Source organism: Equus przewalskii, chromosome 13 (genome assembly GCF_037783145.1).
Source record: "Equus przewalskii isolate Varuska chromosome 13, EquPr2, whole genome shotgun sequence".
Lineage (NCBI taxonomy): Eukaryota > Metazoa > Chordata > Mammalia > Perissodactyla > Equidae > Equus > Equus przewalskii.
In genome coordinates, this window is record NC_091843.1 from 66,120,088 (window position 1) to 66,134,135 (window position 14,048).

Here is a 14,048-nt window from a genome sequence, read left to right on the forward strand (position 1 = left end):
TTTTAAAACTACAGTACTGAACAGAATATTACTAGCAGAGATGTAAAAGAAAAATCAAAATAAACTGTCTCTACGTATCTAAAAATGGTCCTTATCTTTTAATCTTGCCAAATCTCAAGCCCATGTTCAAACATTAATAAGATTCCAAGAAGGTAAACTGGACTCAAAGAGAAGAATTTTCATGTTATAATGGCCATGGCCATTTAAATCAGTGATTTCCAAACACTTATGGTCATGAGTTTAAAAAAAAGTTTAAAAAATTGAGTTGATATCTCCAATATTCTTATACTTACTTATATATTTTGTGCATTTACTACTATACTGCCAAACAATATACATGACATATAGAACAAATAAAAATTTTTAAAGGATAAGATAAAAAATATTTTAAAAGCAGGTTTAATCTTTTCTTCCCACACCCAAGGGGCTCTTGTTTGCACCACATGTCAACAGCCTAATTCAGAAAACACAAGTTTAGCCCACTGTGAGGGGCAACATATATTCACCCACAACTCACAAACACACACACGTTTTGAGATTTTGCAACATTTTATTCAAAATACTTAAAATTTAAATGTAACGCTTTTATTTTACTATGTATAACCTTTTTAAAGCAGTTGTGGGGTAAATAAAGACACGGTAAATCAGGGGTTTCAAAGACTGTTTTTATTACTGCCAATGGCTGCCTTTTATTCAGCAACTACTATGTAGAGGCATTTTATTTTATATACATTATGTCTAATTCTCATAAGAACTGTAAAGCAGAAATTACTTTTTCCATTTTATAAAAAAATGAAACTAAGGCTCATGATCAACCATATCCTGCCAGGATTGGTTATCTTTAAAACCACAAAAGCAAGATGGCCACAACTATAGGACATTATGTGAAGAGCCAAGCATTTTAGCTCTTTCAGTATTTTCTTTCTTTACAGCTGGGTCCTTAAGCAAAGAGAGGGAAACTGAGAAATAAGCTTTTAACTATTAAAAATCCCTCAAATTAAAAAAAAAATAACTGTCCACAGATATTTCCACCTGCTCCTCTCCCCTTTTCCTCCAGCAAACAGTCCTTTTAAGTCAGAGAAACAGGCATGCAGGAGAGAATTCTGGGAATGGTTGCAGTGGTTAGACAAACTTGGCCCAGGGTAAGGTTCTACTGATGGAGTTGGCTGAAACATCAGAGCCTCATGAGCACTGTGTTTCCCAAAACAACATCCTCTCATCTTAAAACAGCACTTGTTAAGGATGAGTTTTGGAGCCTGCTGAGCAGGGCATTCTGTTCCGCCTGGGGAAGAACACGAGCAGTGGAGAGACAGCAAGCTGGATTCCCTCCCCGCCCTTCTTTCCAGGCTGATGGTGCGGTAGGAGCATCTTGGACCTTCTCTCAGGGCCCAGAGTTTCCAGCAATGTTCCCAAACAGGGGCTGAAAGTGGCTACTTGGTACCCAAAAGCTTATTCCTCTTCCAGATACAGATGCAGCTAACATCTGTGAAAACTCTGGACGACTGGAGACCCACAAAAGACGAGAGGGTCCGTGAGACTGGGGGGGCTACTTTAAGGTGAAAAGCGTGTCGGATTAGGAGGAATGCTGATTGTACAATTTTGTTTGTCAGTTTAAGTACCATGATTTGAAATTTCACTGCTAAATTTTTCACCTGAAAACGTGGGTCAAACTACACTAGTGACTCAGCATGATTTCCTTTCCTGGAGAGTTTTAGAAAGATCTATGACATACTTCTGTCCAGGTTGGTTTGGATAGCAGGAAAAGTAGAATGGATGAACCCCGAGGCCACTTCCTGTTTATATTCCCATACAACATTCTCTTCTGCCTGGGAGGCCCTCACCCTCCCACCCACCTGGCAAACTCCTATTTACCCTCCACGCCCAAGCATAGCTTCCCTGGTGAAGATTTCCCCCCACTCAAGGTAGAATTAGGAACGTTCTCCTCTGTGTGCTCAAAAAATCTTCAACCTCTGTTTATTAGCAGCACTCATTTTAAAGGGCAACTATTTGTTCCCGGCTATGGCTTCTGTGTTTACTCACCTTGTATTCTCATGACTTATCACTGTGCCTGGCACACAATATATCACAATGAATATTTGGTGGATGAATAAAGAAAGGTTGAATCACGAATCTGAAGGAGCGTCAATTCCTACAGATAAATTACAACAGTTTGGTCTTGGTGGTTCTATTTCAAACAAGGATTTGTTTGCTTTTATAACACTTGATATAAAATCCATCACAGTTCTCTGAGCATTCCATCTGTAGCCTCCCAAGATCAGAACATCTGGTTGTCAATATACAGAGGAACCTTCTCTCGTTACTAATCACACTACAAATCTAGCATAACACAAATGAGGTAGCTTTTATGAGTCTTCTATTCACAAATTAAGAACCGTTATCACTTTCAGCATTTCCTAGGATTTCTAAACAGAGTGACCTGGCCCCATGGGGGAAGTCACACTTTCAGTTGTGTATTCTCCGGTATCTCTATTCTAGCCAAAAGGTTCCTCAAAAAAAGCAAGGAAAGATTTAAAGAAAATCTAAAGAAAGAAACATGATCCTCATCTATTTCACTTTGAGGGCTTGATCCAGCAAGCATTTAAGAAATGAATTTCTGGGCGGAAAAAGTAGTTGGGCAATGTTATACCAAAAGTAATATAATATGCCCTCTTCCCCTTAAAAAAAGTAAATTTGTCATGTTTAATGAATATCTTTGTGACCTGTGAGTGGACTGCCTTATATAGCCTACCACAAAAATATTCAATCCTATGAATATCCTAATCCCTTAAACATTTTCCCTTATAACTGCATTAATTTATTAGATGAGCACGACACTAAAAATATATGTAAAACATTAAGAACAACAAAACTCAAACTATAAATACATGCAGGTTCTAGTTGGTCATTTCAAAAGATGATCTGTATTACGAAACTTCTTGAGCAAAACGCTTTCCGTATAGTTTCGTGTTTTATGCAAAGTATATCAAGAACACACATTTTTAAATGTACTTCAGACCCTAAATAATTAAAGCAAATCTTCTGTCATCCCCCCCCCCACCCCAGGATTAAGGGCAGTGCAAGAGAAAATACATCACTAAAATATCCATTCATTTATTCCCTCATAGCTCTGGCCTCCCCGACCCCCAGTTCCAATATTTCAGTTCAACCAACCTCCACCTTCATTCTTCTCATGTAGAAAGTGAATCAGTACATCTCAGCAGGCCACCAAGGAGAAAGGTGGCAGTTAACAGGTGAACATTGATGGCATGCCTTGATCCTTCTCAGGTTCCATTATTTTGTTAAGATTTCGCCTTCCCCATGTTTTTCGTCTCCCTAGACTTCCCTAAGACGTCACTCTTAAAAAGCGCCTTCCCCATGAAAGCACTTTTTTTCACCTTCTGCACTTACAACAATGTAAGTCAGCACATCCAATAAGTTGGCCAAGAAACTGACAGAAAAATGAACAAAATATTTCTTCCTCAGATTTCAGTCCCATAGGATTCAAGCTCCTCTCTCTTAATTGCTATTTATTTCACAAAGCACGCACTTGGCATTCATCTTATGCTACCTCACTCTCTCTCTCTCTCTCCCAATTAAGAGGCATGTCCTTGAAAGTGAAAAATACCTTAAGCCCTATAACCCCAAAGAGCCTGCATGTGCTCAGAAGGTGCCTCATGGATAATGGTAATGGAGACCATTCTCCTCTGTTCTCTGGTTAGAAGATAGGGCCCAGAACCATCTCCTACTCAAAAACAGTCAGACCTTTTTTCAATTCACACTGTAACCCATTACATGGGGTGTGGTGGGTAAACAGTTTTTATCTCCTGTGTAATGCTGATCAATTCAGTAGCAGCTGCCTAAAGTGCTGGGTTAAGAAAGATAATGAGGCCACATCTGGACTCAGGGAGACTGTGCACTTATGGACCAGCCTGTCTGCCACATGCACAGGAAGGAGCACGGTGGTAGGCATGCTCAGTGTGTGCCATCCCAGCTCTAACCACTTAGCCAAAATCTGAAGTTCAGTTAAGTTCAAGAACTTCTTACCACACAAGTTCTCTTCCCTAACTGAAGCATTCAGCCAGGGATAGAGGATTCAAAGTCTTCCAAATATATATTTCCATGTGTAATCCTTTTACATAAAGGTTTGGTGAAAAATACTCTTCCTGGTGAATCAGACTTAAAGGTCAACGTCACAGACCCAGCATTTCCTCCTCTTCCCACCGGCACACAGTAAGAACCCTTTTCTGAGAGCGTTCAGCAGGGACTTTGAAAGTGCCGCCAGCTTTTCCACAAAAGCGAAAGCATCAAAGCTCTCGGTTCCAGAAGTGACCCCAGCCAGGATCACTTGAGGATTCCACTGAGTGTGCAGCTCCTCCCTTTTATTCCAGTGGACGCTGTGTCCTTCTGTTTTAGAGTCCCCTTGCCTCATCCTGCGCCCTCACATAAATCTGTACATCAAAGACAACCCGAAGATCAGGGGTGACAACGGTTAGGAAATTTGGTTTCAGACTTTTCCTCGGAAATCATTTAGTAAAACCTTGTACAAAGTCATTTCACAATGACAAGCATACAAATTCAACGTCCCCTTCCCACCAGAGTATCGAAGTGTCCTACAGGCTCAGCAAACTCAAAATAACAAATCAAACCCACTCTTGTTTTGGTTTGTTTCTAGTAGTGTTCTCCTTAGCCAGAAAAATCTTTAATTTTTTTCTAATGCAAAATATCAAAGAATCCATTTCATAATTCCTATCTAAAGCACATTACAAAGTGAAGCACACCATTAAGTGCTGACAACCTCCACTTCTAGCTTTCTAATTGTATTTATTATACTTCCAAAGCAATCTTCCTCATCAGTTTCCACTTCTCTAATCAAATTATATTGTTCAAAAAGGCAATTTTACTTGATACTCACTGTCCTCTCTGCATTAGAATAATGTACATCCTTGCTCTCTCCCCACTCCAACCCTTCTAGAGCATTTATGCCATTTATAAACTGCTTGTCAGTCTCTCCTACTTTCTCTGATTGAGAACAAGCCCCTTAGGCCAGGGTCATTTAAAAGTTCCCTTAAAAAGTTTTCAATAGTTATAATGGGATAAAATTCTTTCCAAGATAAAAGTACGTCAGAATAAGAAAAAAAGTAAAAATACGTTGCTTTTCTCAAGATTTCAAGAAATATTCTTTCTTTAGTGAAAGGCCCATTTGCCTTTAAAAGTTAACCTGGAATCTTCTAAAAGCTTCCCAAATCCCCAAATATTGAAATCATTTAAATAAATATCTCAGGGAAGAAAAAAGACACTGTGATCCACCCACAGGCATCGTAAGGCCTAAGGAACAATGAACAGGACTTGATGGGCCTGGAACGGTAGCCCCGCTGAGCTGCAGTCAGGAAGAGCTGCGGGTTTTGAATGGGTTTACATTTACTCCATCCCCATAGTCCTTTCTTCCCTGACTGCTGACTGTAGGAGCCCTGGAAGCAGACGTACAAATGCAGCCAGAAGGAAGTCAGAGGAGCAAAAGCAGCTCACCTCAGAATGAAGCAAGGACTGAAATTCTAGTGCTATTTTATGCATCAGCTGGGCCTCTAAAACATGGTATCTTTGTACACACACACAAAAATTAAAGTCATGTTGTACTGCAATGAATAAAGGGCAGGCACTGGAAGATAACACCACCAGGTATATTCTGGCTAAAACTGTGCCCTGATTAGTATGGAGTATTAAATTGAGTAAAAGTGAGGGGGGAAAAAAGAGTTCAAAAATAGAACCATGTTAAAAGACTAAAGAAAATAGGATTTTTTTTCAGCTAAGAGAGGTCCAGCCTAAGCGTCTTCCTTTTCTCTCTTTTTTTTTTTTTGAGGAAGATTAGCCCTGAGCTAACATCCACTGCCAATCCTCCTCTTTTTGCTGAGGAAGATTGGCCCTGCGCTAACATCCATGCCCATCTTCCTCTACTTAAATGTTGGATGCCTGCCACAGCATGGCTTGACAAGCAGTGTGTAGGCCCATGCCTAGAATCCAAACTGGCGAACCCCAGGCTGCCCAAGTGGAACATGCAAACTTAACCCGCTGTGCCACCAGGCCGGCCCCCCTAACCTCTTCTCTTGATAGGACACTACCGACTCCAGGAGCACGGGCCGGGGAGGGCAAGGAAAGCAAGACCGACCAAGGGAAGGGGCTCTGCAGACACATTCTGAAAACTACTGCCTGAGCGTTTCAGAACTTGCTTTCTACGACACCACACTGAAAATTATATCTTTTTTAATCAGCTAAGAACAAATAGGCTGCATCTCAAACTTTCAACCCTTTCATTTTTGCCACAGAGTTTCATCTGTCTTTAAGTGAAAACAAAACAAAACAAAACAAAACAAAAAAGCTAGATATTTTTATTGAGCTCAAGAAATCACTGAGGCACACAGGCAGGGACAGGTCTCACAGGCACACAGTTGTGTTTCCTAACAGACCAAGGACACATCACCGCCATGAACACATCCTTTACCTTGAACACTAAAAGAAAGTTTTGTTGTGTTTTTTTTTTTTTTTTACAAAAATGGGGCCTAAAAATAAGTGCTTCGATGGAATTCTTGAATAGTAACCAGGTTGAAGGTGGACCTCGTTTAAAGCACCACACAACAATGTGTGTTTACATCACCCTTTTATTTCATAGTTAGAAATAACACAGTTCCACAGGGTAAATCATCAATAAATAACGGTGTTTAATCATTAAACGTAAAAATCCCAATTCTTTGGCATCTGACAGGATTCTATTTCTTGTCAAACTAATGACTGTAGAGATATAGTTAATCTTAGTGATCATTCGTCAATACAATATGTTACAAAGGTGCAATTTACTTTAAAATATACAACAGCTGAAAATTTCCAGCCCACCAAGAAATCTGATCAACTCAGGAAGATACCTGTCAGCTTCCTCAAGGCTCTTTCACGTGGTTTGCCGCAGTGAAAGTGTAATAAATGTTGATTAAGAGTTCCTGGGGTTTTCTAATACTTATTCTGCTCTAAATAGTGTTTGCCATTCATTCTGGCTAAAGAAAAGTCATACCTGTATCAGGAATGACCCACTCATTAATTAAAAGGTCTTCTTATTTTATAAGCAGGATTGCTAACACCTAAGAAACTCAGAGCGCCCAAACTAAAATTTAAAAGAAGCAGTTCTATGCTTCCAGAAATGCCAATTCAGAAATAAATTGCACCTTCAAGAGTCAAAAAAGAAACAAAAGAAATAGAAACTTTTACAAAAGGTAAAAGGTAAGTTACATACATTTTTTCCCTCAAAATATATTCAAGAATAGTTGAGCTGTATTTGTTACTAAAGCCAGGGCATTATTTCTTCAGCAACAAATTAAACCAGTGCAATTGACATAAATTGTTAAGTAATCCAGGATTAACCCATTAAAACTGTAGAAGCACTTTAGGCTCCTACACTAATCCTAGAAACTGGAATTTCAATGAGTGCTTATGCTGCACAGAACTGAAAGTGGAATGATCCAATGCCATGCTGACTGGTATCACTTCATACCTAGTTTAAGCATTCAATAGTAGAAACCAGGAGGTCCGCTATTAAAAGTTCCATTCACTTACAGAACATTCAGATGCAAACAGTATTACGCCTATAGTCCACAATTAAAAGAATCCTTTCCATTTTAAAGTTCCAGATGAATTTTAAATTAGAAAATAAGCACTAAGGAAAGTTTTTCAACTTATGAAAACTTCATATTGGAAACTTTCTGGAAAAGCTTCCCCCCACCCATTGTAAAATAAATACTTTGTATCCCAAATTTAATTTTATTAAGACACACTTTAATAACGCTATAAAGAAATATTTTACAGCCATCAAGATCAATAACTTTCCATGCGGAAATAAAAAATTCATTGCTCAATAATATTATTGAGGCAAGTGAAGAAAGATTATTCTCTTGTCAGTCTGAAATGTTAATTTTTTCAGTGCAAAACCAGTTATAAAATATTTAAACTCAATATTTAAAAATAAAAAGTGGTCCAATTCAGCAATGTTCAAGTTCTAAAGTTCATAAAACAAATCATTACATACATTTTATAGTAAAATACAGAGAGTAAAGAAGTACTTGAGTACTTAAGATATAAATTTCTAATGAATCATACCAAATCAGCAACAACCAAGCAGATAACATTTCCAATTTGAGCGTCAGAATCATAAAGATATGACTGTACCAAAGCCTTTTTTTTCCTAGCTAAAAAGCTATACAAACTATTGGTCAACATTGTTTTCTTTGCAGTCGCGGGCTCTAGAATGATTTCCCCCCAAGTACCTGTGATTTCATTCCTGTATTCAAAATCTGATGCCAACAATTTTTATGTTCCAGGAACACTTAGCTGATATAACCATCTATAGTGTGAAGAGTCCTGTACAGAGTACAACGGTGGATTTTTCTAGCCAAGTGGAGGCTGACCTAAACTGGTTTACACTCTCTGCTCGTCATTCATGTATTATTCCTAGCAAAAACACGGTCCCCTCTGAGGGTTAGGTGTTGCAGCTGGTACTGTAGCACTTCTGTGTCAGCTGGCTCCTTGATGCTCATTTTATCTAGATTGAGGTAGTCCAGAGATTTGGAATGAGCCCTCTTACCTTTAAGAAGACAAAGAGGCAGGGGCCCATGGAGGGCCTTATAAGGTTCATAAGGTAAAGATTTAGTGCACTTGTCTCCTGAGCTGGGCATCCGCCTTCGCCTCCTGCCATTGACAGCTGGAATCTCGTATGGCTGGTAGTACCTACTCCTGGCTTTATACAAACGAGAGGAACGTGCAAGTCCTGCATCCAGCTGTTTAGAGCGCAAGGAAGGCATGGCTTCTCCCTTACTCTCTTCACCTCCTGTGCACTTCTGGGCTAACTTCAGGAGTTCCTCACCAGTCGTGAAGCCAACCAAATAGTTAGAGTCCATGTGGAGGATCTGGTAGCCTGACACAGTCCGGCGCATCGGGGAGCACGGCGTGCTGGAGCAGCGGGGCTTCTCGGCCTCGGCCTTTCCCGGGGAGCCGGCCTCGGCCACGGGCAAGGGCAGAGTGGCCAGGGCACTTCTGGACTCTCCATTAACATCTACTTCCATTTTAGGCACCAGTCTGCACACGCCTAAAAGTAAACAGACTCAGATTAAAAAGGTATAACGTGCAGAACACTGGGCCAAGCCGCCTCATTTTAGAAGCCTCAGGAGCATGAAATAGCACTGACCTGAGAAACAGCCAGAGTACTCACAGATTTTTATCTCTGTCGATTAAATGTTCCAGAGCAGGCACGAAATGACTACTCCTCCTCTGCCCTCAAGAACTCAAAGGCAGGTTAAGTGAAAGTCTGAAGTACTACTAACAGGCTCAGATGGAGAAGCTCACAGAAAACAACAATAACAATGCTTCTCTAAATGCAGTGTCCATTCAATCATGCCAAGTCTGTTCCTTAAGGCGATATTAAGCAAATCAAATACCGATCTCAACATTAAGCAAAAAAAAAAAAAAAAATCACCCACAGTTTCACAAGAATCCAAACTATTTCCAACACGAAAATTAAAATCTTTACATTTTCCATCACGTAATTTAAAATAAGTGCTCACTTCACACCTGCACTTCTTTTCAACTGTGTTTAAGGGGCACATCATAAAAGACAAAAGCTGATCAACTTCTGCAAAGAAGACAATTTGGAACCCCCCCAAATTTTTTTGAGGTCTTAAGGGGAAGTTCCCCCAAACTTTGTAAATGTTTCTCCTTCCATATCTCCGATATATTATTTAAAGAAAACCATTTTATAGTTTAAAAGTTAACCCTAAATCCAATAAATCAGGTCATGTTCAATATTAAACATATATAAAATATCAGATGTTATTTTGACTATTTAATCATAAAATATACCATTGATTTATTTTATTTTGCAATACCTAAGACATTGCACTTTTGAATAGTTTAGTAAATGGCAGAACAATTCACAATGAATACTAATATTATTCACTACAATGATCACATTATGTACATAGTTTGGAAAACCCCACTAACAAGAAGTACCACAAACAATGGCCAGGTTCCTAGGAAGCGGCAGGTAAATCAAACCTTGGGAAACAGAACACTAAGGGAAACTGAGCAACAATGTCATTTCTGAGAAACTTTATTTCTACCTGAACTTCAACTAGAAGTAAACAACAGTTTTGAGTATCTCAGATCACTAGTCAAAATGATGTCAAATAATAACTGATTTTAAGATTAAGTATTTATTGCAAAAGGCTATTATATTTAATAATTCTTATGAATCCTTTCGTAAAACAAATAACCTTTTCCTAATTGAAGCAATTCCTAAAGCTTGGGCATTCATTTAAAATCCAAGCAATTAGAAAGCTAAGAAAAGGTCATAACCTTATTCCTTCATTTGCATGCTGTACTTTCCTTCATCAGAAAATAAATACTCGCAGACCATGAAGAAGTTACCAGATGCCATCCTGTCCACGCTGTGGTCCACAGCTCTAGCACAGCTGAAAACTAACATTAATGATGATTCCTGAGACACAGCTAATGCCAAAGGAATCAATATATTTACTTTTCTTTTACTCTAAATCTTAGACTATTTCCAATTTTATTTATTTTTTATTTTTTAAGATTGGCCCTGAGCTAACATCTGTTGCCAATATTTTCTTCCCTTCTTGTCCTCAAAGCCCCCCAGTACACAGTATTTCCAATTTTAACTTAACCAATTAATTAAACTAATTTAGCCCCTCAATTCTTCTAGATTTAAAGGAATTGTCTTTATTCTATCTTAATAATGTAAAAATAAATTTATATTTGATTGCGTAACTTATTTCTCTGTTGATAGGCTGGAAATAGCAGGTAACTATCAGCTACTTTGATATGTATACAAAATCCTGAAGACTTCTCATCTAATAAACTTTAGAGGGCCACATGAAGCCTCACCAAATTTTATGCTGAAGAAATAAATATTTACTCTAAGCCAGATGACAATCTAATCCTTCCTTTCTTACTAAATCTGTAGCCCAGAAGGAACACAAAGGACCAGATCCAAGGCCTCCAACCTACCCAACCTGAGAGGCAGCTACAGGCACAAAGTGTTTCTCTGATACTTCATTCTGAAGGACAAGGAAGAGGAGCGTGGATGAGGCCCAAATGACCAGGGCTGTGGAGGAAATGGAGCACACACACAGACTGGGTGCCCCATCCCAGGGCAGTCACCCAGGTGATGACACTCCAGCAATCAGTCCACCTAAAGTGACACTTTGGTCTAGGTGTCTTCCAAATATGGCAGTCCATGGATTTCCACCAGCCACCTTCCTGCATTCTCATTTGGTATATTATAAACGTCCTAAAATCTATGAATTCATACCCCACCCATTCTGAACTGCGTAATAATTCAAACAGAGGCTAGCCTGAAAGTCATCTTTTTTGCCCATAAGGGATAAAAATTGCTAAGCAAGCTAATGGCATACAAAGTCACAGTAACGAAGAGTGGGCACAGGCTTCTGTGGTCGATAGAACCATCAGATTTTGTTCCCACACTAAGCCAATTCTGCTGCATCAAGGCAGACCATCGGGAATTCTTACAATCTCTAGGGGTTGAGGATGAAGGATGGCAGGACATAAAGGTTTGAGAGAAAAAGGCAGAAATTACATATTATCTAGAAAATAAGTACCTAGAAAATTAGAAAAGTGAAGACAGTGAGTGAAATGACGCATAAAGGTCAAAATCTGATGTGACATGAAATAGACGCTACTGTTAGATGAGTAACTATCATTGGTTAAGTTTCCAGCAGCCAATAACACCACAAAAAATATCACCTGGCTTCAGTAAAACTATCCAACAGGATCTTCAGGCATCAGCCTGACAGATGACGATTTAACCTAGACTGTAAAGTAAAAGATATGGTTTAAGAGCTCAGGAAACTTCAACCAAGCAGACTGGTCTAAGAGACCCACCATACTTTGCTGAGGTAAACAACACAGTCCCTGTAGAAAACACTGCTTAACCAGAAAGTCAAAGAAGCAAGCATTTCGAGTATCCTCTAACACAAATATTTAACCTAGTAATTCAGGTCAACACTCTATGTAAAATTTCTGAGTGACAGTCTTGCTGCACTGAAACATGAAAAGGCTCGTTTTACTTTTATTTTTATTGCAGTGACACTGGTTTATAACATTATATAAATTTCAGGTGTACATCACTATATTTCCATTTCTGTGTAGATGACATCATGTTCACTACCCAAAAGGCTCATTTTAAATATTACATGTATAGCTGCAACCTGCTGAACTGCTGATGAGCAATTCTAAAGGCTGGGAAACTGTTCGCACTTTTTAGCTATAAATCATCAGTACTTCTGCTCCAAACAATAGCATATTCTCAAAACTAACCGCTCTTTTAGGCGGTTTCATTGCTGTCTGCGGTGTATTGCCGTACGTACAAAAACATCTCCGGAGCTTGATATTCCCGCAGGAATGTGAACAGTGCAACTAGGACTCTTGCGAATTGCTTAGATTTTTGTTTTTAAGGATCCTTCTTACTTATATATTGTCCTTCTAAAGAACATCTACTGTGTGGCACTAAGAAAGCTTAGGTGGAGGCTGGGTTTCAGAAACGAGAGCACTGATTGGCAAATATTTCCTTTTTAGCTGGGTGGAATGCTGACTAAGCAGCATACTTTCCATTCTTCAATGTGACCAAAGACAAAACTTTTTATGCTATTAAATTCCTGAGAATTTCCTGACTGGATTTAAATACTGGAGCAAGAACCTGAGAGCAGTCACAGGTCACCTTTCTCAGGTTACCTTTCACACAGGCAGCAGGGGTGTAGGTACTGGCCCATCTGAGGAAGAAGTCTAGGCACTTTCTAACTCCGGAATTCTAGCAAAAGAGGGTGACACCCAAGACAACAAAGACTGAACAGTCTCAAATTTAACATATCTTGATATACGCATGTCCAACATTCTGCACTGCAACATTTCTCGTTAAAAGGCATTTATCAGGAAACTTGGCTAGCGTGACTACAACCCGAGGTGGCCTGTGTTCAGCAGTATATTATTCATATTTTACCATGAAAAATCTGCTTATGGGTTTGTTATTTTTAAAGCTTATTCATGATTCAGCATTTTGTTTCATATTCTAAAATAAAATTTGCATCAAAAAGCATACTGCCAAGATAAATGATTACAAAGCACGCTCATAAATATTGCAGGTATGTGCAACAGGCACCACTCCCACTGCATCAAAAAGAATAAACCATGAACCAAGAAATCAAGTCCAATGCTAACTTCTGCACTGCAGAGCACTAAAAATCAGAGACCAACAATACCTTTATTGTTTCCATCAATGCCTTTCATATTACAGTTTAAAGCAAAATAAAGACTAGAAACAGAAAACATAAAAAATGTTCTAATAACAGAAGTAGCAAAATTTCTCTAGATAGTAGAGTTTAGAACAGAAAATGCAACAATAGAAAGGTCAACTTGTAGTTGAACAATCCTTTTAAACCTGAGTTTCCCAGACAAGAATGAGGAATATATACATATATATATATATATATATATACACACACACACACACACATATACAGATTTGATTTTATTTTACTTTTTGCTGAGGAATATTTGCCCTGAGCTAATATCTGTGCCAATCTTCCTCAATTTTTTAGTATGTGGGCCACCAGCACAGCACGGCCACTAACAGAACAATGAAGGTCCGTGCCTGGGAACTGAACCCAGGCTGCTGAAGCAGAGCACCCTGAACTTAACCACTATGCCACCCGGGCTAGCCCAAATATAATCTTTTAAATAACACCTAAGGATCTTCAGTCTCAAATTCTCTCACAATCCAGTCAGCAACAACGGCACTGAAGCATATTTATAAAACATACAAAACCTGACAATGTTCATAGGTGCCACCATATTTCTTTGAAATGTATGAGGATTCAAAACTAGACCACACTAGATAAGGTAACACTTTAACATTTACTAGAAAATGTACACAGCACACATTTTAAAAACACTGCATACAGCATGCATTTGTGAATTTT

General features: G+C 38.8%; 1 protein-coding gene across 15 annotated transcripts in view; it reads right to left on the bottom strand.

Annotated features, from left to right (window-relative positions):
• MACIR (macrophage immunometabolism regulator) overlaps positions 1-14,048 on the bottom strand; it is a 169,392-nt gene that overhangs the window by 145,214 nt on the left and 10,130 nt on the right. For 5 of the 15 annotated variants that reach the window (XM_008527650.2, XM_070571317.1, XM_070571318.1 and 2 more), the window contains exon 3: positions 6,636-9,121. The exons of the other annotated variants lie outside the window; for them this stretch is intronic. In XM_008527650.2, coding sequence (XP_008525872.1) covers positions 8,475-9,098 — 624 coding nt within the window. In that variant the 5' untranslated portion in view covers positions 9,099-9,121 and the 3' untranslated portion in view covers positions 6,636-8,474. Of the gene's footprint in view, positions 1-6,635; positions 9,122-14,048 lie in introns of those variants that run through there. 15 annotated transcript variants of the gene reach the window in all.